This window comes from Struthio camelus, chromosome 15 (assembly GCF_040807025.1).
Source record: "Struthio camelus isolate bStrCam1 chromosome 15, bStrCam1.hap1, whole genome shotgun sequence".
Taxonomy (NCBI): domain Eukaryota; kingdom Metazoa; phylum Chordata; class Aves; order Struthioniformes; family Struthionidae; genus Struthio; species Struthio camelus.
The window spans coordinates 3,584,373-3,608,553 of NC_090956.1; the positions used below are offsets into that span (position 1 = coordinate 3,584,373).

General features: G+C 53.1%; 3 protein-coding genes across 5 annotated transcripts; 1 reads left to right on the forward strand and 2 right to left on the reverse strand.

The window, feature by feature from the left end:
• Window positions 1–2,364: 2,364 nt before the first annotated feature.
• LOC104139716 (chemerin-like receptor 1) lies at window positions 2,365–9,202 on the reverse strand. Of its 2 annotated transcripts, XM_009668012.2 has the most exons (3): window positions 9,036–9,202; window positions 8,547–8,655; window positions 2,365–5,166 (listed from the first exon to the last, which is right to left on the reverse strand). In XM_009668012.2, the coding sequence occupies exon 3, from the start codon at window positions 5,146–5,148 to the stop codon at window positions 4,072–4,074; it is 1,077 nt and encodes a 358-aa protein (XP_009666307.2). In that variant the 5' UTR covers window positions 5,149–5,166; window positions 8,547–8,655; window positions 9,036–9,202; the 3' UTR covers window positions 2,365–4,071. The 2 variants fall into 2 exon arrangements, with proteins under 2 accessions (XP_009666307.2, XP_009666308.2); XM_009668013.2 differs by lacking the exons at window positions 8,547–8,655; window positions 9,036–9,202 and adding an exon at window positions 6,243–7,306.
• SHMT1 (serine hydroxymethyltransferase 1) lies at window positions 7,445–14,207 on the forward strand. Of its 2 annotated transcripts, none has more exons than XM_068908231.1 (12): window positions 7,445–7,513; window positions 8,345–8,469; window positions 9,099–9,244; window positions 9,638–9,753; window positions 9,842–10,002; window positions 10,297–10,378; window positions 10,652–10,864; window positions 11,157–11,273; window positions 11,726–11,848; window positions 12,135–12,251; window positions 12,443–12,553; window positions 13,129–14,207. In XM_068908231.1, exons 2-12 carry the CDS (start codon window positions 8,368–8,370, stop codon window positions 13,296–13,298), a joined length of 1,458 nt encoding a protein of 485 aa, XP_068764332.1. In that variant the 5' UTR covers window positions 7,445–7,513; window positions 8,345–8,367; the 3' UTR covers window positions 13,299–14,207. The 2 variants fall into 2 exon arrangements, with proteins under 2 accessions (XP_068764332.1, XP_068764331.1); XM_068908230.1 differs by lacking the exon at window positions 7,445–7,513 and adding an exon at window positions 7,638–7,821.
• Window positions 14,060–24,128, reverse strand: SMCR8 (SMCR8-C9orf72 complex subunit). Its single transcript, XM_009668031.2, has 2 exons — window positions 21,644–24,128; window positions 14,060–19,300 (listed from the first exon to the last, which is right to left on the reverse strand). Exons 1-2 carry the CDS (start codon window positions 23,995–23,997, stop codon window positions 18,847–18,849), a joined length of 2,808 nt encoding a protein of 935 aa, XP_009666326.2. The 5' UTR covers window positions 23,998–24,128; the 3' UTR covers window positions 14,060–18,846.
• Between the last annotated feature and the right edge of the window lie 53 nt (window positions 24,129–24,181).

Here is a 24,181-nt window from a genome sequence, read left to right on the forward strand (position 1 = left end):
AAAGCTGCGTCAGAGAGGGGCAGAGCTGCCAGAGAGGCAGGCAACCTTTTTTGGAATATTTGCATGCCTTTGGAAAACATTTTCTGCTTTTTCTTTTTCGTTCAAGCTTTTCTGGGGAAGCACATTACAAACATGAATACCAGAGAGAATGAATTGCCTGCCTTCTGGTTAGGAACAAGGGACATTGTGATAATGAGATAGTCTGAGCATGAGGGAACTCAGCACAATGGGAGATTTATCTTGGAACCAGTCCCTTGGCAGCCTAAACCCAAATACTGATGTCAGCACAGTTTCTCATTGCATAAAGACTAAGGATCAGACTCTGGATGACAGAACCATTTCTATCTCAAGTATGTCCTGTAACACAGCAGTGGCCATTGGTTACCCTCGATAAAATATTCATTTCCCTTTTTCTTCCTCTTTTTTTATTTTGGCAAGTGTTCTCATGAATGGCTGTTTCAAAGCTTTCTAAGTCCCTTCCCTACCATACAAGGAGACATTCAGTTTTGTGAAGACACTCTATTTTGTTTAGCAGTAATAATATGCCACTTAGAGTAAGAGAAGAAAGTTTGGTCTCTGCCCTGAAACTCAATGGGGTTAGCCCCTGAAACAGAGCTGCTGTGCAAAAGATGGTCATGGGGCTTGGCTGTGATCCCTGGGAGATGTTCGCTGCAGGTTAGTTACCTGCTCTATTCCAGATGAGATGTATATGAGTAAAAGAAACACCTTGCCCTGAGACTGGTATCCCTCATTTCTTGGCCTGCAACGTCCCAGGTACTTGCTACCACCGAGCCAAGGAGCAATGCAGGGACTCCCTGCAGAACAGTCCGAGGAGCTCAGCACCCTGCAAGCAGTGAACAGGAATACCTTTTGCACAGATATGCCATGGAGCTTGATTCATGAGCGTCAGCCTGCGGCTTGGAGAAATGCTGCTGTGTTATGCGCAGTCATACCTGCTCAGCCTGCCAGCACCCCTGGGGCTTTCTAAAATCAGTGTTATCCCACCTGTCCAGCCATGGACACCGACACGAGGGACACTTGTGTTCACTGCTGCCGAGTTACTCACCTTAGACCGCACGGACACTCTCTGTTTCATTTAAATCTTGTTGTCCCATGGGAACCCCATTCCCACTGTGGATGCTCAAATGACCTAGGAAATTGCTTTCTTTCCTGCCTCAGACTGGGTCAATGCTTGAAGCCCTTGTCTTCAAGGGTCCCAGAGTGATGAGAGAAGCAGGGTAGGAGGCCAAGGCTTGAGTCCAGAGGTCTCAGAGACCCTTGCCACAAGGAATTACATGCTGTGCAAACAGATGAGGAAAACCAGAGAGAGCAAATGCCGGTGTGCACAACCTTGACACCACAATCAATGCGGTAGTTTACCACCAGGGACAAGTAAATAGCCTCAGAGTTGCAGGCTGCATAGCAAACATTGCAGTTTTATCTGGATGACAGGCGGCAATTTGTGGCAAAGGGTAAATCTCTCAGTTCACTCATGCTTGACATATGGATGGTCTTGTTACATTCCCTGATCTCAGCAGGATTGTTCTTGAATTAAAGGTTAAGTACGTACACGCCTGTAGGATCACGACCTTCATTTGATATTGCACTGCCCAGCAGATCCATAATCAATCCCTAACTTGCATGAATGACAGCTCCCGGTCAGTAACGTCAGCCACGCAGAATAGTGAGGTATGCCTAACTTCATACATTTAGGCTGGAAGTCAGAGATTTTAGGGCAGATCAGAGCAACGAGGTTCCAGAGCAGCCTTCTACCTGGATGAATGGGACAGACAGCAGCTTGTGCCACTTTACAGGGAGATCGGCCAGGCCGGGAGAGGGCTCTACGATACAGTCACCTGCTCATTCAGCCACTCTAGGACAGGGTGGGAATGACAGCACTTCAACACCACAGTCCCCTTTTACATGACCAAAATTTTCTACTGTAAAAATTAAAGCAGTTCAAAGCCTGACCAAGCCTGCAGAGAAAACCACCACCTTCTTTGCCCTAAGCAGTTTGCCAATGCAAAGCTCGGACAGATCCAAGCCAGACACATTTTCTCTTCTCTCCTCTCCTCACCACTGGTTTTAGAACATACCAAAGGGGCTGCCAGGATGGCGATCCGGCAGTCAGATCCACCTGGACAGAGTCCCCCAAACAAATTCCCACATCGAGGTCAAGTCCTGTCTGCTTCAGTCATGGGAGAGTTTTGCTGCTGTTGCTAGCGGTTATTCACGCTATTCACGCTCATTCTGGGTATTCATGGTTTTTATCTAGTTGCTCTATTACCGAAGACAAGCATGCTCAGTCAGGTTGGATCACTAAGTGTTTTATCACACAGGCAACACAACAGCTCACAGGCTGGGTACATCTAAATAAGTTTAATAGGGTTTAATATTCATTCACTAGCAGTACCAAATGTCAAATCTCAGCTGTTTAAGGGCCAGAAACATGTCAAATACAAACACAAACACAGACAGCCATTGCTCAGAAATAGCTTTGTTGTACATCCAACCCGAGTAACTGGAACACAACCAATAATCTGGCCTGCCACACATCTGGGGAGAGAAAAGATGAATGTTTTACTAGATCGTTCTGACCCTGCAAAAATACACATAGCCATTTAATTTAACCCTATTTATTTAAAAGCCACACTTGTGAGAGCGAAGTTTTCCGGACGGTACACCCACTGCAGCTGGCGGAAGCCTCTCCGATTAGCAGACTTTGCTCAGGGCTGTGTTTGTCCCACGAGCAGGATGCAGCGGGGATGTCTCCCTGCCGCCGCGTGGACGCTGACGCTGGCAGCTTGAACGCGAGGTCCCACGGAGGCTGCTGGCAGCCGAACTAATTTGCTCAGAAACATGAGGAAATCTCTGCATGGTGATGCCTTGCCCTGTTTAGCCATACACACTATGAGCAGGCTGGATCCCATTGCATGCACAACCTACTTTTTTTTAATTTAATAATTTTCTCCTTAAGCTGTAGCGGCCTGTGCGCTGGACTGGTGTGATACTTTGCATGGAAAAGGATCTTTGCATTTTCTTTACTAATTTATTTATAAGAGACTTATGGAATAGCTCTTCCCTCCCTCCTCTTCTCCTCCGGAAAGCAGAGGGGCTGGCGCAGCTGCACACTGCTGCCGCAGCCGGACCCGATTTTGCCCCCTGGTGGAACCCCAGAATTTTTGCAGCCTGGCAAAGACCGGCTGCCGCAAAAGTTTGGCAGCTGCAGGGAACAACCTCTCCCAGCGGCTCGCTGCGAGCAGCTGCACTGCAGTCAGAGGAACCCAACAGAGATGTCAACGGGATTTGGGCTTGCCCGCGTCCCTCTGGCACGTACGAGGCGACCCTGGGCTCAGCTAGGCAGAGGCTGGTTTCTTGCGGGCGGCAGTGGGGAGAACATCCCTCCTTGGGAGCCTCAGCAGAAGGGGAAAATAAAGGGAGCTTGGTCAACGGCTTCACAAACTCGGTGCACAGAAAAGATCACCTATTAACAACTGCAAGTTGTAACGGATCAGCAGCGCTGAAGCAGCCAGGTCTGAACAACCACCTCCCTGCCGATGGTTGCCCTCTCAGCACAGCCAGCCGGGGGGGGGGGGGGGGGGTATTTTGCCAGCAGTCCCAAACACAGTGACAGACAGCTGGCAAGGCAGGGCAAAGCCCCTGTGGGCTTTACACACAGCAGACGGGCACAATGGACACGAAATACTCTGAACTACGCTCAGTGCTAAGGAACCCAGCTGACAAACGAGCACAAGTGGCAGAAAAGTCACACTGGTCTGTATACAAAGGAGGTGTCGCATAGGTATGATGGACCACAAAGGATGGAGAAGTGAAATGGGCAGCAAAGGAAGGGGCATACGGAACAAAATGCTGCTACTTTGACTTTCCCACCCTGCTGCAACTCCAACCAGTTGTTTCATTTCTTTAGTATATTAAGTCATGGCAGATTTGAGATACCTCCAAAATGTCAAATCACACTTCCGTCTGGCAATTATAGCTCTGAAATGAAGGGAAACAGCAGAGAAGAGAACTGCCCCTCTCCAACGGAGCCGGCAACGCAGCACAAAGCGCTCAAGCCCTCGGGACCTCCACTTCCGAAGCGGACCTGGACTTCCGCCTGCTGGCCAGGATGGACTCCTCGCTGAAGGCCCCTTCAAAGGCTGACAGGATGGACTGGCGAAACTTCTCCTTGAAATCCGGCCCCACAAATACATACAGGATGGGGTTGATGCAGCTATTGAAGAAAGCAAGGCTAGAAACCAGGGGGATCCCTATGTAAAGAGCCATTTTCATCTCATGACTGGAAGAGTTTTTGGATATTTCCAGCAAGGAGAAGACGTGGTAGGGAAAATAACAGAGGAAAAAGGAGACTGTGACAGCAATGATAATTCTGTATGGCTTTGCAGAGTTGGCTAACTGCCTCCTTTTCAGCTTGACAGCAACAATGCTGTAGCAGATGAGAATCACCGTGAAAGGGATGAGGAACCCGCATAAGAATCGCGTTACAATCATCGCTTTAAGCCGCATCCTCCACAGCCTCCGCGTTGCCTCAGACGTGTAGTCGTCGGACAGCGCAAAATTGTTGTAGCAGCTGGTGATGTTCTTGGAGCTGACCGCAGTGTCCCGAAAGACGAGGTACGGGGAGCTGAGGAGGAGAGCCAGGACCCACGTCCCCAGCGCAACCCTGGCTGCCAGCTCCGGGCTCCTGCGGTTGTGAGACCACACGGGAAAGGCCACAGAAACGCAGCGGTCCATGCTGATGACCGTCAGGAGGAAGACGCTGGCAAACATGTTGAGGAATGCGATGGTGCTGTTCAGCTTGCACAGGAGCTTCCCGAAGGGCCAGTGGAAACCCAGTGCAGTGTAGGCAATGCTGAGGGGCAGGAAAAAGGTGAAGATGAAGTCAGCGATGGCCAAGTTGAGGAACCATACGGAGTTCACCGTCTTCTTCATCCTGAAGCCTGCAATCCAGATGACAAGGCCATTCCCCGTCACCCCCAGCAAACAGGCGATGCTGTATACCACCATGGAAAGGATATGCATGCTCTTCTGCAGGCTGGAGTAGTGATCGTGGGCAGTGGCGTTCCCAGCCAGCCCGGTGGGAGAACTGGCAGAGAAGGGAGAAGGGGAAGAGGAGAAGTTCTCCATCACCAGCAAGCCAGATTCCTGAAATCATAAAGGCACACACTTCTGTTACCTGCAGCTCCTACAGCTCAGATGAGGTGAAAATCTTTGCTTAACTGCTGTACACAATATGTATACACAATGCCAGACTATATCCACTTTATATACTTAATAACAACCGTCTGCCTATATAATGGCTGAAAGGCTTCAGGCTGGCAGAGGTACAAGGAATTTAAGCCATTTGAACAAGATCCAAGCGAACCTAGACAGAGGGTCTGTGAATCTCTTGGGCTGATCTGATCCTAAATATGCCCTGGAAGTGATGGTATCTGATGAATATCAAAACAACCCAAGGGTAGAGGAGACATCTGAGCAGAAGTTCAGCCACCAAGTGGAAAACTCAGAGTCGTACTGCTACAAGCAAAAATCTGAGGCTCCCTCAAGACAAAGGCAATTCCACATTTAATGAGCAGTCCCCTGGATCCCTGCAAAGCTTATCGCCACCACTGAACACCAGCCTGCTTTCATTGAGAGATGTTTTAAGCCAAGAAATGATAATAAACAATGATTTTTTGCTTGCAACTCCTTTCACCTCATTGCAGCCCAAGGCGCTGCGGTGCAAGGGCTGGCATCACCCAGAGCGGCCTTCCCAGTGCCACATTGCCCTGGGAGCTGGAGAGTCGCCGCACGGCCATGTGACCCTGGCACTGCTCTGCACATCACAGAAACCATCTCAACCGGAGAAACCAACTGAGGTATCGCCATCAGTATCGGTGGTGGCAGAACAACCCTTCCATAAACTGCCTACAAAAGCAATCAGACATGGGCTGACAGCAGAACCAGGGAAACCCAAATCCTGCTGCTGCAAGGAATCGTCTTGGGATGGCCAAGGACAGATTAAGATAGCAAAAAAAATTGGCCAAACTGATAAAGCTTAGGTTACAAGACCATTGCTTCAAGAGATACCTTCTAGGGACGTGTACTCTAATAGGCAGAAAAACACTTAGTATAACTGTCAGCCACATGCCCACGAATCCCCCTCCTGGTAAGCCCCCAGTTTCCCTTGCCCCTCTTGCTCACCCCAGGGCCCCTTATCACAGGTGCACGAGAGGACTCACCACAGCGCTCTGCTCCTCGCTCTGCCACTGACTGCTGCTCTTGCCTCCTGGCTGCCTCACCGTTAAGACACTGCTCTCTGGAGTGACTCACAGTGCCTAGTTTCATCTTTCCATGCCTTGGGATCATGGGGAATTTGGTAGGATCACTTGTTCCTTAGTCCTTTTCCTCAATTTATAATATAGTGAATTTAACCCCTGAATTTCTGGCTGTTGCATGGCTCAAGTTGGTCAACTGCATTAGCTAACTTGGCTTCAAACCACAGAGAAAACAAGGCCCCTCTCCTGCCTATGCAACTCATCCCTGAGCGGTAGCTTCTTTCCTCTCAAGCACCCAGACACCCCACTGGGCATCCAGGGTTCCCTGCTGCAAAGGGGAAGGAGCAGGCACCAGTCCCCATGGCAGCAGCACCTGGCTCTGTGCATGGCACACTCAGCTAACGGCATCATGCCACGGGGCCTTGCAGGGAGGGGTTTGGCAGGGAGCACCCGGTGGCTGGTGGGGTGGCTGGGAAGCACCCTCTGGCTGGCAGGGCTGCAGCTGATGTGGGGAACACCCTCCATCTGATGGGTCAGCTAGGAGCCCCCTCCAGCTTGTGAGGTGGCAAGGAGCACCCTGTGGCTTGTGGAGTGGCAGGGCTCCCTCCAGCTTGCAGAGAGCCCCCTCAGCTTGCAGGGTGGTTGGGAGCATCCTCCAGCTGGTGGGGTGGCAAGAAGCACCCCCCCCCCCAACTTGCAGGATGGTTGGATGTATCCTCTATCTGGTTGGGCTCCAGGGTGGCAAGCAACACCCTCCAGCTCATGAGGTGAGGAGCACCTTCTGGCTGGCGTGAAGCACCCTCCGGCTCCTCCTGGGAGCACCCTCCAGCTGGTGGGGTGGCAGGGGGCCTCAGAGCACCCCCCAGGTCGTGGGGCAGCTGGGAGCACCCTCCGGCTCACAGGGTGGCAGGGGGGCTCGAAGCACCCCCAGCCCACGGGGCGGCCCCGCGCCCGCCGGAGCGCGGCGCTGCACGGGGCCAAGGTCACCCGCGCCCGCGCCGCCACGCGCCAGTGGCGCCGCCAGCCTCGCCTCGGCGCGGGCCAATGGGGCGCGGGGAGGAGGTGAGGCGCGGCGCGGATTGGTCGAGACGCTTCCTGGGCGTGTCCCTCGCCAGCCTACCGGGGCGGTGGTCAGGCGGTGATTGGCCGAGGCGCGGAGGGGAGTGTCCGAACGTTCTATGGTAGGCGCGCGGCTTCCCGCGCCGCGTGCGGGAGCGTGACTCAGGCAGGGGCAGGTAGGGAGCGCGCCCGGCGGTGCCGCTCGCCCCACGGGGACCCTCGGGGCTGTGGGCGGGCTTGGAGGAGCCCAGGCGCGGGCCGGGCATGCACTTGCCCCGAGCTCCTGCTTTGCCCTCCCCGGGGGGACGGGAGAGCCCCGTGGCCTCCCACCCTGCCCTTCCCCGCAGCCTTTCCTCCTTGCAGGCAGCTTTGGTGACAGGGCGGTGGCGGCGGGGAGGGTTTCCACGGTGCCAGCGAGGACCCGGGCTTGCGGGTCGTGGGGAGGCCAGGCCAGAGCAAGCAGGAGTGCGGTTGCACAGCCAGGGTGGGTTGACACGAATAAACTAAATGCGGTTGCTTAATAACCTGCTCACGGCCCTTTGCTAGGCTGGCAGGGTTAATGGATAAAAGAGATGCATTGTTTTTAGCCGAGACGGAAGCTGGGCTGTCACTCTCGTCTGGGAGCACGTGCTCTGCATCATAACGCTTGCAGTGTTTGCACTGGCGGGTGCGGGAGGGCTGCTGCCACAACAGGGCAGCGTCGGGCCAGGCTTCTCCCCAGATTCGGGCTGGGGGAAGCCTGTGAACCTGCCCGCGCAATCCCCGAGCAGAGCGGTGATGGGGCAACGTCGGAAATAACCAAAGCACCGTAACTGGAGAACCATCTTAAATCAGTGGGGCTTCCCCAAGAGGTGTCGGGGTTTTCCTCACCCTACTGGCCAGCCCCCATTGCGTTTCGGGGGAAGGCGTGGGATGGGAGCAGGTAGCACGTGGGGGACACGGCCCAGAGGCACCCGGCCCCACCGCCATCCCAGCCAGCTCCACAAACTCTCCCTTTCTGGCTCCAGGCTACGTTGGACCCAGCAGGCAGATGGCGAACTCGGCGCAGGGCAGCGGGGGCCTCCCCAGCACGGAGCTCTGGGCCTCCCATAACAGGATGGTAGTGGAGCCGCTCGACAGCAACGACCCGGAGGTGAGAGCCCTTTCCTGGCACGGGCCTCGGCAGCGGAGCAGCCTGTACGGTCAGTGCAAGCAACCTGCTTCACTCACCCTCTGGGCCTGGGCAGCCACGGGGACGCTGACCTCCCCAAGCTGGTGACGCAGGGGCGAGACGGTCCAAGGCTGAGCTGGGTCTCACCAGGTCTCTGTGCCAGGTTGCCTGCAGCGAGAGGTGGAGAGGAAGAGCATCCTCCAAGTGCGTTGCTGCACAGTAATCGAGCTAACACGGTCTTCACTTCACATCTATTGCTTATACCCCTCTGCTTGAAGCTCACATGTCTGCACAAGCACAGATGGCCAACCAGACCAGCATGGCCAAAGCCTAGTGCATTTTGTAGCCACCCTAGACTCTAGCCCAAATGACAACCAAATTAGCTGGCAGCTTCCTGGCAGGTAGAGACCCAAAACGAGGCCTATGACAGAGCGCATGACAGAACCTGTTCAGGATCGGTTGTACCAAGAAGGGGTCTCATTTTTCTTCTCCAGTACCTTTCCAAGCCGCTCTCCATCACGCTTTCCCCTCTGAGGGTGCATCCCTACCTGGCAGCATCCATGTCTCATGCAGAGCCAGTACAGTGAAGCAGTTTCTCCTGTCTCCCAAAGGTATACAGCATCATCATGAAGGAGAAGCAGCGCCAGAAGCTGGGGCTGGAGTTAATCGCCTCTGAAAATTTTGCAAGTCGAGCAGTCCTGGAGGCCCTGGGATCCTGCATGAACAACAAATACTCTGAGGGTTACCCAGGACAGAGGTACAGGGCAGGGCAGAGTCCAACTGACCCAAACCCTTACAGGGAAAAGAGAAACAACCCACCCCGTGCCACTTCCCTCTTGAAATCTCACCCCCGGAAAGGAAGCGGTATCATGGCACTGGCCCAGCCAGCCGAGCTCCTCCAGGGCAGGATCTGAACCCCTCAGCTTCTGCCCGTGGCTGCGCGTGGGACCGTCTCTGCAGGGTCACATCTGCTGCAGCTGCTGCCCTGGTAGCTGCCGCAAACATGGCGTTGCCTTGGTTCTCCCCAGCCAGCATGGCCTTGGTCACGTGGACCTTTCTGAATAATCAGTTTGCTTTTAATCCCCTGCAGTTTGCTCTAAGCAAACAACACCAACCCTGGCATAAATCCCACCTTGTCCTTTGCCAACAGGTACTACGGCGGGACAGAGTTTGTAGACGAGCTGGAAAGGCTGTGTCAGAAGAGAGCCCTGGAGGCGTACCAGCTGGACCCCCAGAAGTGGGGAGTCAATGTCCAGCCGTACTCAGGTAACCGTGCTTGGCAGAGCCAGGCTGCGCTCCGTCAGCCCCCACGTGCCCTGGCACTTGTAACAGGCCTGCTGTGCTCTCGCTGCAGGGTCGCCCGCTAACTTTGCGGTGTACACGGCCCTGGTGGAGCCCCATGGCAGGATCATGGGGCTGGACCTGCCCGACGGCGGCCACCTCACCCACGGCTTCATGACGGACAAGAAGAAGATCTCTGCTACCTCCATCTTCTTTGAGTCCATGCCCTACAAGGTATGGAGAACCACTCCAGCTGGAGCAGGGACGTGGCAGTCATAAGCGTTACAGCCTCTTAAATGCAAGAGTAATGGGGTCCAACCAGGACGGTTACATCTGTGTCCTGTCCCCAGGGTGTGGGTGACCTGGGAGGTTAGAAGGAGGATGACTTAGAAGGGGTGGGATGCCCCTTCCCCTCTCACTACTTGTGCTGTCAAATCACCCTTCTCCCCGTATCCCCTCCTGCGGGATGGCGCTGGGACTGATCCTTACCCATGCCAAGGTGGCTGAACTGTCCTTTTTGTCTCCTAGGTCAACCCCAAGACTGGTTACATCGATTATGATCGACTAGAAGAGAACGCCCGCCTGTTCCACCCCAAGCTGATCATAGCAGGTGAGGGTCAAACCCTTATTAACCTCCCTGGTAATGCACCAGGACTGGGGTGGCTCCCTGAAGCCATTAGCACCTTGGTAAGCCAGCAGGCACATGTGGGTGCTGTGATGCCAGGAGGAGACCTTGAATACATCTGTGCTGGCCTGAGCTGGGTTCATCACTATCGCAGGGCTGATCCCAGGCTGTCCCAGGGCCCGTGAGCGGCTGCTCCTGTCCCCTCCCTGCAGCCTCACACCTAGCCCAGCTCCCAGAGCCACATGCTGTCTCCCCCAGGCGTCAGCTGCTACTCGCGCAACCTGGACTATGCCCGCATGCGGAAGATCGCAGACGCCAACGGAGCCTATCTCATGGCTGACATGGCCCACATCAGCGGGCTGGTGGCTGCCGGCATTGTGCCCTCCCCCTTTGACCACTGCGACATCGTCTCCACCACCACCCACAAGACCTTGCGGGGCTGCAGAGCTGGCATGATCTTCTACCGCAAAGGTACCTGCCCCAGCTGGGGAGCCGGGAGAAACGCTGCCCAGGGCCAAGGGAGCTGCAAGTCACAGGGCCCAGGGCTGCCCCTCTGCTCTAGCTGGGAAGAGGAAGGGCAGAGGGGTCTCCTGGGGGGAGCTTCACAGGCTGAGGGGCCAGCCCTAATCCAGAGTTGAGGCAGAACAACCACAGTCCCCGCTCTGTGGGGCCTGGAGGTGCACAGTTGCTGGTGTAGTTGCAGGGTCGCGGGAGAAAGCAGGCTGTGCTGCCCTGTGAGTGACACTGCCCTCCCCTCCCGCAGGCACCCGCAGCGTGGACCCCAAGACGGGCAAGGAAACGCTCTACAACCTGGAGAGCCTCATCAACCAGGCAGTCTTCCCTGGGCTGCAGGGAGGGCCGCACAACCACGCCATCGCAGGTACGCCTCTGGCTGGGCTGACTGCCGGCTCCGGGCTGGCAGGGCAGGGAGCTGGCAGAGATCTCGCGGCTCGGCTCCGACCCCTGCAACGGTGCGGGGGGCTACAACTGGCCCAAGGGGGCTCGCAGCCAGGGAATGCAGATATTGAGGCAAATCACAGCCAGTTTGGTGTAGCACTGCCCAAGGAGAGATGGGGCTTTATCCATCCCTTTGGGAGGGGATGTTGCCAGCACAGGTGTTAGCAGGAAACACCGCGTCGGTGCCAAGGCACCGCTCAGGGCCTTCATCGAGCCAGCGCAGTGCCACACTGCTCACCCAGTGCCTCACGCTCACCAGCCTCGTCCATCGGTTTGCTCAGCTTTGGGGACGGCTTTCATCGGTGGTGCCACACATCTCCGCTAGCTCCCCGACGGAAGCCCCCAAAGCTCTCACTGGTTTGCCTCCTTCCCCAGGGATCGCTGTGGCGCTGCGGCAGGCCATGACACCCGAGTTCAAGGCCTACCAGCAGCAGGTGGTCGCGAACTGCAAGACGTTCTCGGCCGCTCTGATAGAGCTGGGCTATGACATCGTCACAGGTAAGGACAGGTCTCCGCAGCTCAGCACCACCTCTTGCACGTGGTGCTGGGTCTGAGCCAGGCCGTGGGAAGGGTTCTACTGGGTCCATTCCTGAGGACATCTACAAAACCGCTTCTTAACAGTCATGCTAAGAAGTTCCCCTTCCCATGGGGCAGGAGCCCTTCTGCCCTCAAACCCAGGGGCAGGCTCTGGTGCAGTCGTGAGCCTTTCTTGCTGGAGTCTTGAGCAGGAGCAGTGTTTGCCCCACGATCTCTCCTCCCCCAGACAGAATTCATCTCTTTGCAGGGGGCTCCGACAACCACCTGATTCTCCTGGACCTGCGTAGCAGAGGCACAGACGGTGGCCGGGCTGAGCGGGTGCTGGAGATCTGCTCCATCGCCTGCAACAAGAACACTTGTCCTGGTGAGAGACCCCACAAGCTCCGCCATGTCCTGCCCCCAGCTCCTAGAGGTCCCGTTCCTCGTGCTCCCCCAGGGCTCCCAGCTGGCCATGGGTCCACGTAGAGCATCCCAGGTGCTAGGAACCAGGCTGGTTCGGTTTCGGTACCGAAACCTGCACCACAGTTTCGGTACCTGGCTCTCGTTCTGCTGCAGGTGACGTCAGCGCCCTGCGCCCCAGCGGCCTGCGGTTCGGGACACCAGCGCTGACCTCCCGGGGCTTCCGGCAGGACGACTTCATCCAGGTGGCTCGTTACATCCACAGAGGTGAGGCCACAGCAGCCGTGCCCGAGGGACCGGGCTAGCGCACCGCCACCCGCGGAGCTGAACGGCAGCTCCGGGCAGCAGGCCGGGGCCCAGGGCAGCTCCTCCGGCGGGGCTGCCACGCCAGTGGCCGGCAGAGCCCTACGGTCACGTGGAGGGGCAAAAGCCTCCAGCAAGTGGTGGTAAGGAGTTAACTCCTCCACCTGCCCATCTGGATGGGGGACCAGCCACCCTCTTGCAACTCCCCACTGCACCAGCAGTGGGCTGAAAGCCTGGATTAAAACCGCACCTTTTGCGGTCTTATTCCAGTTGTCCTGCCAGGTCTATGGTCCCATTTCCCAGGGCCGCAGGTGACACACGGCAGGGCATCCCTCGCAGCCCTGTTCCCTTGCCTCTCGCGCTGCTCCCCCCTTCCCAGGCGTCTTGGTGGGAGCAGTCTCGTGGGCGGTCACATCGTGGAGCGATGCCAGCCTCCTCGCAGGGCTGGGAGAGCCGCTGGATGTGGCAGCTGCCCACGGTGGGCACAGAGGGATGCTGCAGCCAGGCAGGCTGACCTGTGTGTGCTCCCAACCTGGCAGGGATCGAGCTGACTCTGCGTGTACAGAACGACATGAGCCCCAAGGCCACGCTGAAGGAATTCAAGGAGAAACTGGTCGAGGAGAAATACCAGGGGGACCTCAAGGCGCTCAAGGAGGAGGTGGAGGCTTTTGCAGCAACTTTCCCGCTCCCGGGCCTGCCTGTCCTGTAAAGGGAGGCAGCAGTGCCCAGTCCCAGAGCCAGGACGCACCTGGGATTGTGGCTTGATCCTGTCCTCAGTCCACTGCCCAGACCCTCTCATCAGGCGATGCCCCAGTGCCTGCTCCCAGCACTTCCCTGCTGGCACCGGTTTCTGTGCAGCTCCTGGTCCTAGTTCAGCTCTTACCTCCTCCCTCATCTTAAGGGATCCCCCTTAAATTGGTTAATTTCATCTCATGGGATCCCCCAAGAGCACAGCCCCCCGAGGGGGAAACCGGCCCTTTGACCACTAAACGTTACAACGGGGATATTACGGCTTCTGTTAGGGGACTGAGCAGGTAACCCTCACCTTATGGCCAGGTTTGGGTTTGATCCAGCTCTTGCCACCTGTGGGAACAGCACATGTGGTTACACTGACCTGCACGGCGCAGCAGCCTGGGACAGCCGCTCGGGTTCACATCCTGCAGGAGCTGTTTGCCCTGGGGCCACACGCACTGTGTGCGATTGCACAGGAGGCTTCGCAGCCTTAGAAAGCCTCGCTGGCTTCAGCCTCGAAGACTCGCCTTCTAGAGCGCCCAAAGGCAGAGGCAGCTCTGCCTTGGTGCTTCACAAGCTCCACGCGCTTTCACAAGGTCAAGCCACATTAGGGGAACAGGTCTCTGGTGCTTTGTCCTGCATCCACACAACAGCCCTCCCCAGAGATCAGTCTTCCAACTCCATCAGTATTATTAGCCCATGTCTCCAGGCTCTTTTCAGGCATCTGAAGCACAAAGCTTAGGTAGAACCATTTTTTAATAAGCACAGTAAAATTAAGAATTTAACCACAATGTATGACAAGAATTATAAGCTTTAAAAAATACAACCGATTTTTTGTATTTCAAAAATATCTGAACCCAAATAAATAATTTTTTTTAAAAGTACATTTTTCAGACTAGTCATTTGGTGTTAACATCTGTTAAACTCTTGTGCAGTAACACTTACAGCACTACACTAAGACATGCTTCTCGGATTTCTCCCGATCACACTCGCTCTAACTACTGACGCAAGCGTTCTGTACACACAGGCACGCACACATTAACTCGACATGCAGTAATAAGATACAGTGCTTTAACATAAGATGAGAATTCATCACAGCCTACTCACAGCCCTCAAAGGCAGTTCTTATCCCAGCCCCATCCCTGTACTGACTCACCCTGCACTGAGGAAGCCAGCGGGACCAGGTACCCTGTGTTTCTGCCTTCCAGTTAAAATGCATCTCTTGGCAACCAGCGTGTGGTAGGTTTATGACTTCTCAAGCTCTGGTAGCAAGTGCTAGGCCCACTCAAAGATATTAGGGTACAATCTGTTGCTCTGTCGAACACATTGTGCTATCAGGGCACAGCATGGAGCAGGCACTTTCCTTCGCAGCTCACTGCGTTTCTGACCACACCTTATTCCAGGTGCCTTTTCAAAGTGCTGTTACAAGCCCTGTGTCCTGTAGCAGGTCCTGCCCAGCTCTCCAAAACCAGATTCTGCAAAGTGGCCAGTTACCTGCAGGATCAGGGCCACCTGCGCTAACCCCAATGCCGAATGAAAACCAAAGAACAGGCTTGGAGTTACGGAGCCATCAGCCCTATTGGCTTTTGCTCCCCAAGCACTTCTCCCACCCCTTACAAAATGGTTAATATTGCTAGAGTATAGGCAGTACTTCCCTAGTCAAGGCAAGACAGCTTTGGAGCTGCTTAGAAGTGATTGCTACTGGATGAAAGTAAATCTGAGCACTATTCTCTGAGAAATGAAACCTGTGTAGGGTTAATATCACCTACTCCTATGGCTGACCATCCTCATGGTTGCATCTGAAAGCGGTAAGCTAGTTTAACTGAGAGCATGAGCTAACGGTACATCTTCAAACACAGGAAACTAGAGGAATAAGAACACTGAACCCTGTCCTCCTGGCTCAGCAGAAGGCCACAGGAGACCTTTGCTCTGATGAATTCTCTGGTCAGGCTTACAAACCTCATCTCCCTGAGGGCCCGCACAGAGAGGAAGGAGCCACAGCCAGCCGTGCAAGAGGTGATGGCATGCTGGCAGCACTTACAGAAGCGGATAACGGCCACGCATGACACCACTGGGGCTCGCAGCTGGAGAGTCGATGCACGAAGGCTGGTTAGTATTACACAGCAGCCACGACGAACCTGCCCTGCTAGTGGTGGAAGCATGGCTGGATGGCAGCGCACGTTGTTCGGGTGGTGCAGTACAAGCCAACTAACATGCCAAGATTGCTGGAGCTGTTAGTACTAAGATCTTAACTTGTTATTAGTTTTCTAAGACTGGAAACTATTGAGGTAACACAGTGAAGATGCAGAAAGACTTAAAGTGCTGATACAGGGATCTTTACTGTACAGTCAGGTCAGAAAGTCAAACAGAAAAAATTACTGAGCAAAGAGGAATTCAGCTCCTCAACCACCAGCTGCGCTTGGACTCCCCCAGTTCCTGCCTCTGAGGACTGCAGGCAGTTAGGGCAGGACGGGCTCCAGCTGCACCGAGGTGCTGCAGCTGAGCGCTCGCACGACGGGCTTGCCAGAGTCCACGTAACTGCACGCTTCCTGGCATGGGAAGGCGAGCTCAGAGGCTAGCTAAGCCCGCCCGAGTGTGAGCCAGTTTCCCAACGGCAAACACTTCAAGGCATGTTTCTCCTTAGCTCCTGCTTAATATCTGAGTTGCAGGTAACACGGAGCTCCCCTTTCAGCCTGTTCAGGAATGAGCAACAGTCCCGATAAAGCCTCTAAGGCATTCTCTGAGATTCGGAACTGCTTTGTGGGAGAGAGATAAAGAAAGTCAGACGGGTGGAAGCACAGGTATTGCTAAACATAGCCTTGAATATCAGATATTACAGATTTGATAGGAGAAAAGATAAGTGATTTTTTGCCAATTTATGAGTGCAGCTAAACACTACAGGTAAAGACCATTGTAACTAAGAAGTCACATAGCACTTATCATCAGTCCTGCTCTACTGCTCCGAGCTGTCAGCATGGAGGAAGTTTAGTTTGTCCCTCCCTCCTCGATCCAAAGTAGCATCAGGTCATTTTTCAGCACAAAAACACAAGCTCCTGTGACAAACGCTTCTCCAGTGCAGAGGGTCGGGCAACATGCACACAGCTGTGGTCTGCCCAGTATCACCTGCATTACTCATTTACTAAGATGTTTTCCCCCTCTGGCAATCTTACCTTGACTTTAGTTTGGAAGTTATTCAGATGCACACAAATCAACAAGGAGATGCTTCAAGTTACTTCAGAAAGTACATGTTTTCTAAGAGCATGAAAGTCTTTCACTAGCAGACCCAGTTCACCTGCGACAGCAGCATACAGGAGGACACAGAATCAGAAAAGGAAAAGGTCTTTAAACATGCTTTTTAAATGCGAAGGCAGTTCTGCAGCCTCGCGCACAGACACACAACAGCTGACATGGTGCACTGCTCACCTTCAGCAAAGGCAACGGCACACTGCCTCCCAGCTGCACACTACAAATATAATCACAAGCAACCTCTGGCCTTGGAAATCCCTACGTATCACAAGCTCAAGATTCTCGGCAGAGCTAGCCTCACTGTAAGCCATCGGAAGTAATGCTAATGTTTAAAATAGAGCCTTTTTGCCTTGCTGGTTTCTGCTTCCCGCACTGCCTCAAAGACTCCTTTGCAGGCAGGAGAGGGGAGGCAGCGCTACCGGCGTGTGGATGTTGGTGCCACGTGACAGCCTTCCCAGGACGCTCTGCCCTCAGGGACAGGTTGGCGAGCAGTGCAGTGATCACAGAAATTTTCAATGCAGTCTAAACTACGCTGACAAACCCCAGACTCCGCGCAGAAGCTTCCCCAGGTATGGAGGGAATGTTATACTCGGTTCCAGCACTCTGTCTCACATAATCACAATAAATAGAGGTTTGAAAAAAACCTAGTACTTCAGCTAATCTTGTAAAATCTAAGCTGCTTTCCCTCCAGAATCAGAAGAGAACAGTGCTAAAAAGAAGTAAAACCCAAGTTTTCTTTCCGAGCAAGACTTTTTCTTGCTTAAAAGAACTGTGAAAGCTGCTGTCACCACATGGCATTGGACACAGCAGCAAACTCCAGCCCATGATGGCGGCCAATGAGATGCACCTCCGAGGAGATTCCAGAGGGAAGTGCTGTGCCCCAAGAGCCGGGCACAAAACACTCAGCACTGACAGGAACAATCTTCCAGGAGCATCGCCGTGATGGCGACGCAACCTTTCTGGCACAGATAGCAGTAAAGAAGCTTTGAAAGGAAGGTCCTCGGTATCCAACGACCAGGCTCAGAGAGCTGCAGTTCTGCCCCATCCAGAACTATCCAGGAACGCCACAGGAGAGGTAGTCAAGAAATTACAAAGGCTTGGCGTTAAAATAAATTGGCATGGCCAGAAGCAGCATGCAGTGACACCGAACCTGCTTCACCACAAAGCACAAAATTCAGTTCCCCAACAAAAAAAAGCAATATGGATACAACATGGGATCCAGTACATTCATCCTAGATTTTGCCTGAGCACTAGCGTCTTGCCAGCCAGGCAGCCTGCTCTAACAGCTTGCTGTCCCTCACAGCATACCTTCAAGAGCATTGCACCGTTCGTTTCCCCATCACAAAAAGCATGTAAAAAGGAGCCTTTCCCTCACGCTGTTCAGCTCCCGTCTTTCTTTAGAAGGTCACCCTTGACCTCACAAGCTTTGAGGATTCTTGGTCTCCCTCTTCCTCCCACCTTTCCCACAGGTCGCCAAGCAAACAGGATGCGACAAGTTCACAAGGCACAGTGCTCTACATTCACAACAGCAGGAGCCTCGGTGCTAGCCAACGTTGAAAAGGAGCCCTTCCACATTCCAGATTTTAACAAAGCTGAGAAATCAGCAAACGCTTTCTGCACAGAAGCACACCTGCTTCCATTGCTGTCCTACGGGCTCCGGAACAACCAGCTCTAGGAATTGCCAGGAACTCCGAAAATGCAGAAAGGGACACCATCAACTACTGCTTCACACAGGCAGACAACTGCATGCTGCCCTCTTGCTAGGGAGCATTAGCACGTACATCAATTACCCCCCACATGCAGGCAAGATACTAGTGGATTAAAATCTTCGTGTGGCTTTTATACTTCCCCTGGTCTCTGCCATGGCTCCACCGAAGGCAGCAAGAGCGTTCTGGTGGAAGCGTGCAGAGTACTGCCTATTTTGGGGGTGCACGTTACTAAGTATTGTTTCACAAGAGCGCCCATCTCTCTCAGCGCCATAATCCTCCCTCAATGCTACTATCCAATGCTTTAGAAGTTAATAGTGTCCCTTTCAACATTTGAAAACAGAGTGGCCAATGTTTTTATATGATGGAACATCCAAGTTCTGGGCTACAGGGAACCATGTAGAAATTAGGTCACTTGGACATTAATTTCTACTGAGCAGAGACACTTGCTTGCAAAGGCATCAGCTTTTCTGCCCCTTCCTGATGTATGAGAGCTACTACAGACAGCATCAATGTCAAGCACAGATGATCTTTGTCAGAATCCAAGTATGACAGCAGACAGCCCAGATGATACTAAATTTTGTACAAAAAGCTGGGAACATAGTCAAATCTGAGCAGAGGATTCACCCCCTGGCCGGGTTCCTGAATGTACTGCAGCTTCAGCAGCTCAGCTAGATACTGTACAATTTTGATATCTTCATTGGCAAGGCCCAGGTGGAGCTTCAGAAAGTTCATCCTGCGATTCACAACAGATTCCTCCGGTTCCCTTTCACTGATGGGAAGGTGCAAATGGTGGCAGAAGGTGAAGAGGAAGGCTTTCGAACACAGCTGAGTGAGGATACTTTGGACGTGCATATAATAGGTGCTCCCTCGTTTGATCTGAGTGCGGTGGTCCGCCAGCCTGGACACCAAGGTTCCTTTATAAAGGGGGCAACGGAGAGTCTTACTGTCCGCATCCAGGATGCTAATGTATCGGCTGTATCGGCTCAGAGCATGCAACATGTTCACCCCGGCAGGGGACACCATTCTGAAACAGCAAGGGGAGAGAGAGGTCACGGCTGGAGGAAAACAGGTGGCTATGGAGCGCAGACTGCACGTCCATGAGCCTGTACTACATGCAGCCGTCCATAAGCCAGAGCAAAAGTACAGAAGCGTCTGCAGGCAAATTAAGTCTGGCACAGAAGAGAATGGCCCAGTAGTCTCTCCAGGCTGCCAGATCCCAAAGAAACCTTGATCTCCTGGAGCCCCAGGTGCACCGATCTGAACTGTACGTGCACTACTTCATAAATGCAGCACTTTTAAGGACTGTTTCCTCCTTGTTAGACACAAAACCAATGACATAAAGAGAGCGATAAGGCATCTTTGGGGAACAGAAGCAATTCTTGCAGCAACTGGCTTCTGGATGCAGCAATAAGGAGCATTAGAAACCCCCTTGCCAAGAGCTCTGCTTTCCCCCCAAGTGGCTGTTTTGGGAGGGAACTGCTCTGAGGTGGTCAAAGCCTTGAACAGAGTGAAACCTTTTGCCCCTCCTTTGATAAGGGAATCATCCTTAAACCAGAATATCCCCTGCCTAAGCCTAAACATTGTTCACTAGGATGCAAACCCAAAGCGCATTCACAACATACAATCACACAAGCCTAAATTAGTGTTATTTAGCTGCAAATTACAGGCCTATGTGAACTCTACCTTCCGCTCCTGAATTCTGTCTGGTTAAAATTACTCTGTTGGGATACATCACAGCCTCACACCAGAGGCACCAACGGCTGGCGTATTAGTGTAAGAGCTGTGCCTAGGCAGCGCTTGGCCTTAAGAGAAGTAGCACCCTTTTGACCTTACTGAAATAATTCTCCTAGCCTCTAAGTTCCTTCCCAAAGCCTTTGTACAAACGGTTCGCTAAGAGCATCCATGTTCAACTCAGCGCTTAATTAACACTTCCACTGAGGAGAGTTTAAATGACTGACACATCTTACAAGCTGTTCTTAAAAAGACTTTTGTTTATACAAACTGCATTTAACCACACACATCAAACACCCTGTAAACCCTCAGAGCTTTTAAAAACTCCCTGACAGAACATTTTGGAAGCAACTGTTGGCAGAGCTGTTACCTCCGCCCTCCGCTCGTGAGGCAGGGTACGGGAGGAAGCTCACAGCTTAGGATAATTCAGTCACTCATAACCCCCGCCGTGACAGAGAATTAAGCGACCTAGAAAGCAGATTTCTGTATTTTGAGTCTCATTATGCTCAGAAACGCTCTTTCGGCGACTGTTCCAATCTGGCTCTGAGCCGCATACTGACGCTCTCATCCATATTTCCCACTTTGTTGACAGGAGAGGGCATTCCCTGTCATACCTGCACCCGAAGCGCCAGAACGCATCCTGCTAACGCACAAAGCGAATCCTTTCATAATAGCGTTAAGGGAAGGGCCAAAGTCTCAAGAGCTGAGCCATCACTACTTAGTAATATAAACTATGAAGCCACATTTTAGGATTTGAGTGTTGAGGGAGGGATGTTTGTTTATTTTCATGACGACGTTACACTGAGCAGAAGTTCCCTGTACATCTAAGTTGCAATTCCAGCACTGCAGCCCACTGAGCTCTTTGGGCATTTTGTTCTGCGCTAAAGCAGAATCATAAACACGTGGCTCCGTGTCTGCTCTGCCTCATCTCAATCAGAGCCCAGCCTCGCAGCAGGCTTTGCCCCTCTGCCCTGCACCAGCATGCAAATGCTACAGGACATTCATTTCGACAAGGGCAGGCACGCTCTCACCAACACAAACCAAATGCTGGCAGTCCGATTTCTAACCTACTGATTTCATCAACAGCGGGTTGGTTACCTCTTCATTAGGGTTCACATGGTGGGGGTGGGGGGAAGAGTCCTAGTCCTCCATATCAAAGTGTTAATTTCAAAAGCAAAGTCCTAACTAGAGCAGTTGAAAGAGCTTTGGAAGCAGGCTGGGAGGGGAAGGAAGAGCGCGCAAAGAGACTCCAGGAGCACTTTGTTTTCATTCCATGCAGCAAAGCAGTAGGAGCAATTTGTTCCCTTGCTTTGCTAGGCTAAGATAGCACAATGGCAAATCCCCTGGCAAAATAACTAACAGGAGCCAGACAGCAAGTATCCAGTAGATGTTTTAAAAGATTAAAGCGAGGCTGGTTACAAAGAAGCTGACAAATATACACCCTTCCTTCTACAGATACACACAGACATCTGATAAGCAGAAATTTATGGCAGCTGTGTAAGTAATTCTGTAAAGAGAACTCTCCCACTTATCAGGTTCTCTCTAAAACGTTAGCTTAAAAGACTAATTTTTTTATCATATACCTTGACACAAATAAGCAAACAGAGCCACTATTTCATCTACAGTTTCAGTTTACCTCTGGAGTCCAATCAGCTTCCACTTCTGGAAATCCACAACGTGCAAAGGGGAAGTGACCCAGTGTTTCACAGGCTTGGCATAAACCCCACAGTTCGGCACAAAGATGGAGAGCGCAGTCACAAGTTTCTTGACTATTGCTTCATCTTCCCCCAACACGATAAGGGTCCTTCCGCTGAGCAGGGAGTATATCGCAGGGTGAGCGAAGGGATACTGCCTAATAAAGCGCAGCGCGTTCTGGCCAGCCTTTTTTTTGTGCCTTTCACTCACGGGAATTACGGGGCAAGCAGGAGAAGGACTTCGGTCAGAACACGTGGACGCGGCACTGCTAATATAGCTCGTGGAGTCCGAACATTCATCCAGGCTAGTTTTACTGACGTCCCTACTGCCTGCCAAGTAGCGCGGATCGAGTTCATAGGGAAGGAGCCCTCCCGAGACACTGTCATGGGAATGGTAGCCAGCAAAAGTCCCGTGCAGCCCCTGCTCGGCCGGCCGGTACGGCTGCGGGGGAATGCTGACCACCCCATCCTCGTCACAGTGCTTCTGGCCTAGGTCAGGCAGAGGCTCAAGGAAGTTGGGACTCTCCTTCCCGATGCAACAGGCAGAATCAACCTGCAATAAGTTTTCCTCTTTTGAACTATCTTCCTGCTTGTCAGCATTATCCAGGTTTAATTTGGGGCTGAAATGAAGGCCTCCCTCTTCGTCATCTGCATAAGGTTCTTCGTTAATGGCACTTGGGTAACTCGCTTTGAAGTCTTCCGGGATCAGTGACTCTGAGGGACACGTGCTGAGAACCTCAATGCTGTCCTCACTGACAGTCCTCCTGCTGCCCACCTTGCTCCTGCCCACCTGGGGACTCGGACTGATGGGTAAGCTGGCCTGGCTCTCAGACTTTGTTAAAACAGATGCTGACTTTTCCGTTCCAAGAACCTCAATGCTCTCCCCGCTACTGATACTCCCTTTAATATCTGCATCGAGATAGTCCAAATTGTCCTGGTGTTCAAAAGTTATGGATTCTGCCATTTTGGGTTCTTGCGAGTCTTCAATTTCCTGCTCCATCTTGATAGGTACACACTCCACACTGGACTTGTAAGAACCCAGGCTGATTACCACTTTCGGAGCGGGAGACTCTTCCAAACACTTTCTGTTGACAGCATCTGGACTAAATCTCTGGCAGCCTCTGTACTGCTTTTCAGGTGCTTTTTCATCTAGAAGAGACGCATCTTCAAAGAGAAAGTTAGTTACACTCTGTTGCTTTAAAAGTGCTCTGCTGATCTGGTTCGTCAAGAGGTAGCACACATCACCTCTGAAAGTCCTCTCAATCTGATGCAGCTGATCTAGAGTTTGGGTGAAAAAATAAACATCACAAAGCTCTTCCAGCGTTTTCAGCTTCTTGTCAAAGCATTTAGCAGACTTCGCTTTGATGAGCTTGGGGGTATAGGATGGCGCGTGTGCATAAAGGTGCGTGTCACCAGGCTCAGCAAGGTCAGAGGTAGTCAGGTCCTGATCACAGCTCGCATTAGCCTGATCCAGTCCACACTCCGGCTCGTAGGGGTGGAAGTCGGAGTCCTTCAGTTTCCTATAGGGATAGGATCGGATTTGCTTTAACAGATCTTGGTGCTCAATAATAGACTTTTCAACACTAGCCAATTCATTGGCCTTCTCAATTGCTTGGGTTGTGTAATACCCTTTGTCGTTGGCTTTCTTCTGGATCTCAGTTTCATTGTGCAGCACAGTCCTAGTGTAGTCGAGGTCTTTCAGTTTCTTTTCAAGTTCACTAGCAAAAGCTTTCCTGTTCCCTGTCTTTAGGCATTCAGATGCTTTGGAGAACTCCGCAGAGAGTTCCTGAAACTGCTGCATGATTTTGTGCTCATCAGCAGAAATGTAGGCCATGCAGAAGGGCCTCACAAAACCCCTGGCTTCGAGGTCATACAAAGTCAGGTGGTGCACGTAGGCGAATGCCCCTTCTTTCGAATCTCCCAGCACCACTTTGGAGTCTTCCACAAAGTTCAGCTTTGGGTAGGCGCAGCCGGGAGGATGCCCCACGAAGGAAGCCTGATAATCCACAGACATGATCCGGAGGGAAAAGTAATTGAGATCGAAAGTGCCCGACACTTTCGCATCATCGGGGATGGTCAGCAGGGGCTGGGGCCCCACCTGCTCTGAGAACTCAGAGATGAGGATGAAGTCCCGGGTGAACTTGGAGCTGGCGACCTTGGACCAGGGGTTGGCTCCGGGGCCGGCGAAGGGGAAGAGCGGCACGGAGTACTCCTCGGGCAGGGGCGGCTCGCTGCACAGCTCATCCTCGAACTCCTCCTCTTTGGTGAAGGCCACCACGTCGGGGGCGCTGATCATATTTCCCGCAGGAGGGAACCGACATGGAGAAGCGAGGCCGCCTCCGCCTCCTCCTCCTCCCGCCGCCGTCGGGCCCCGCGGGAGACCCCGCTCCGGCGCCCCCTGACCCGGCCCCGGCCCCGGCCCGCCCGCAGCCGGGCCCCCGCCTCAGCCCCGGCGGAGGGAGCGCAGCGCCCGCTCTGCC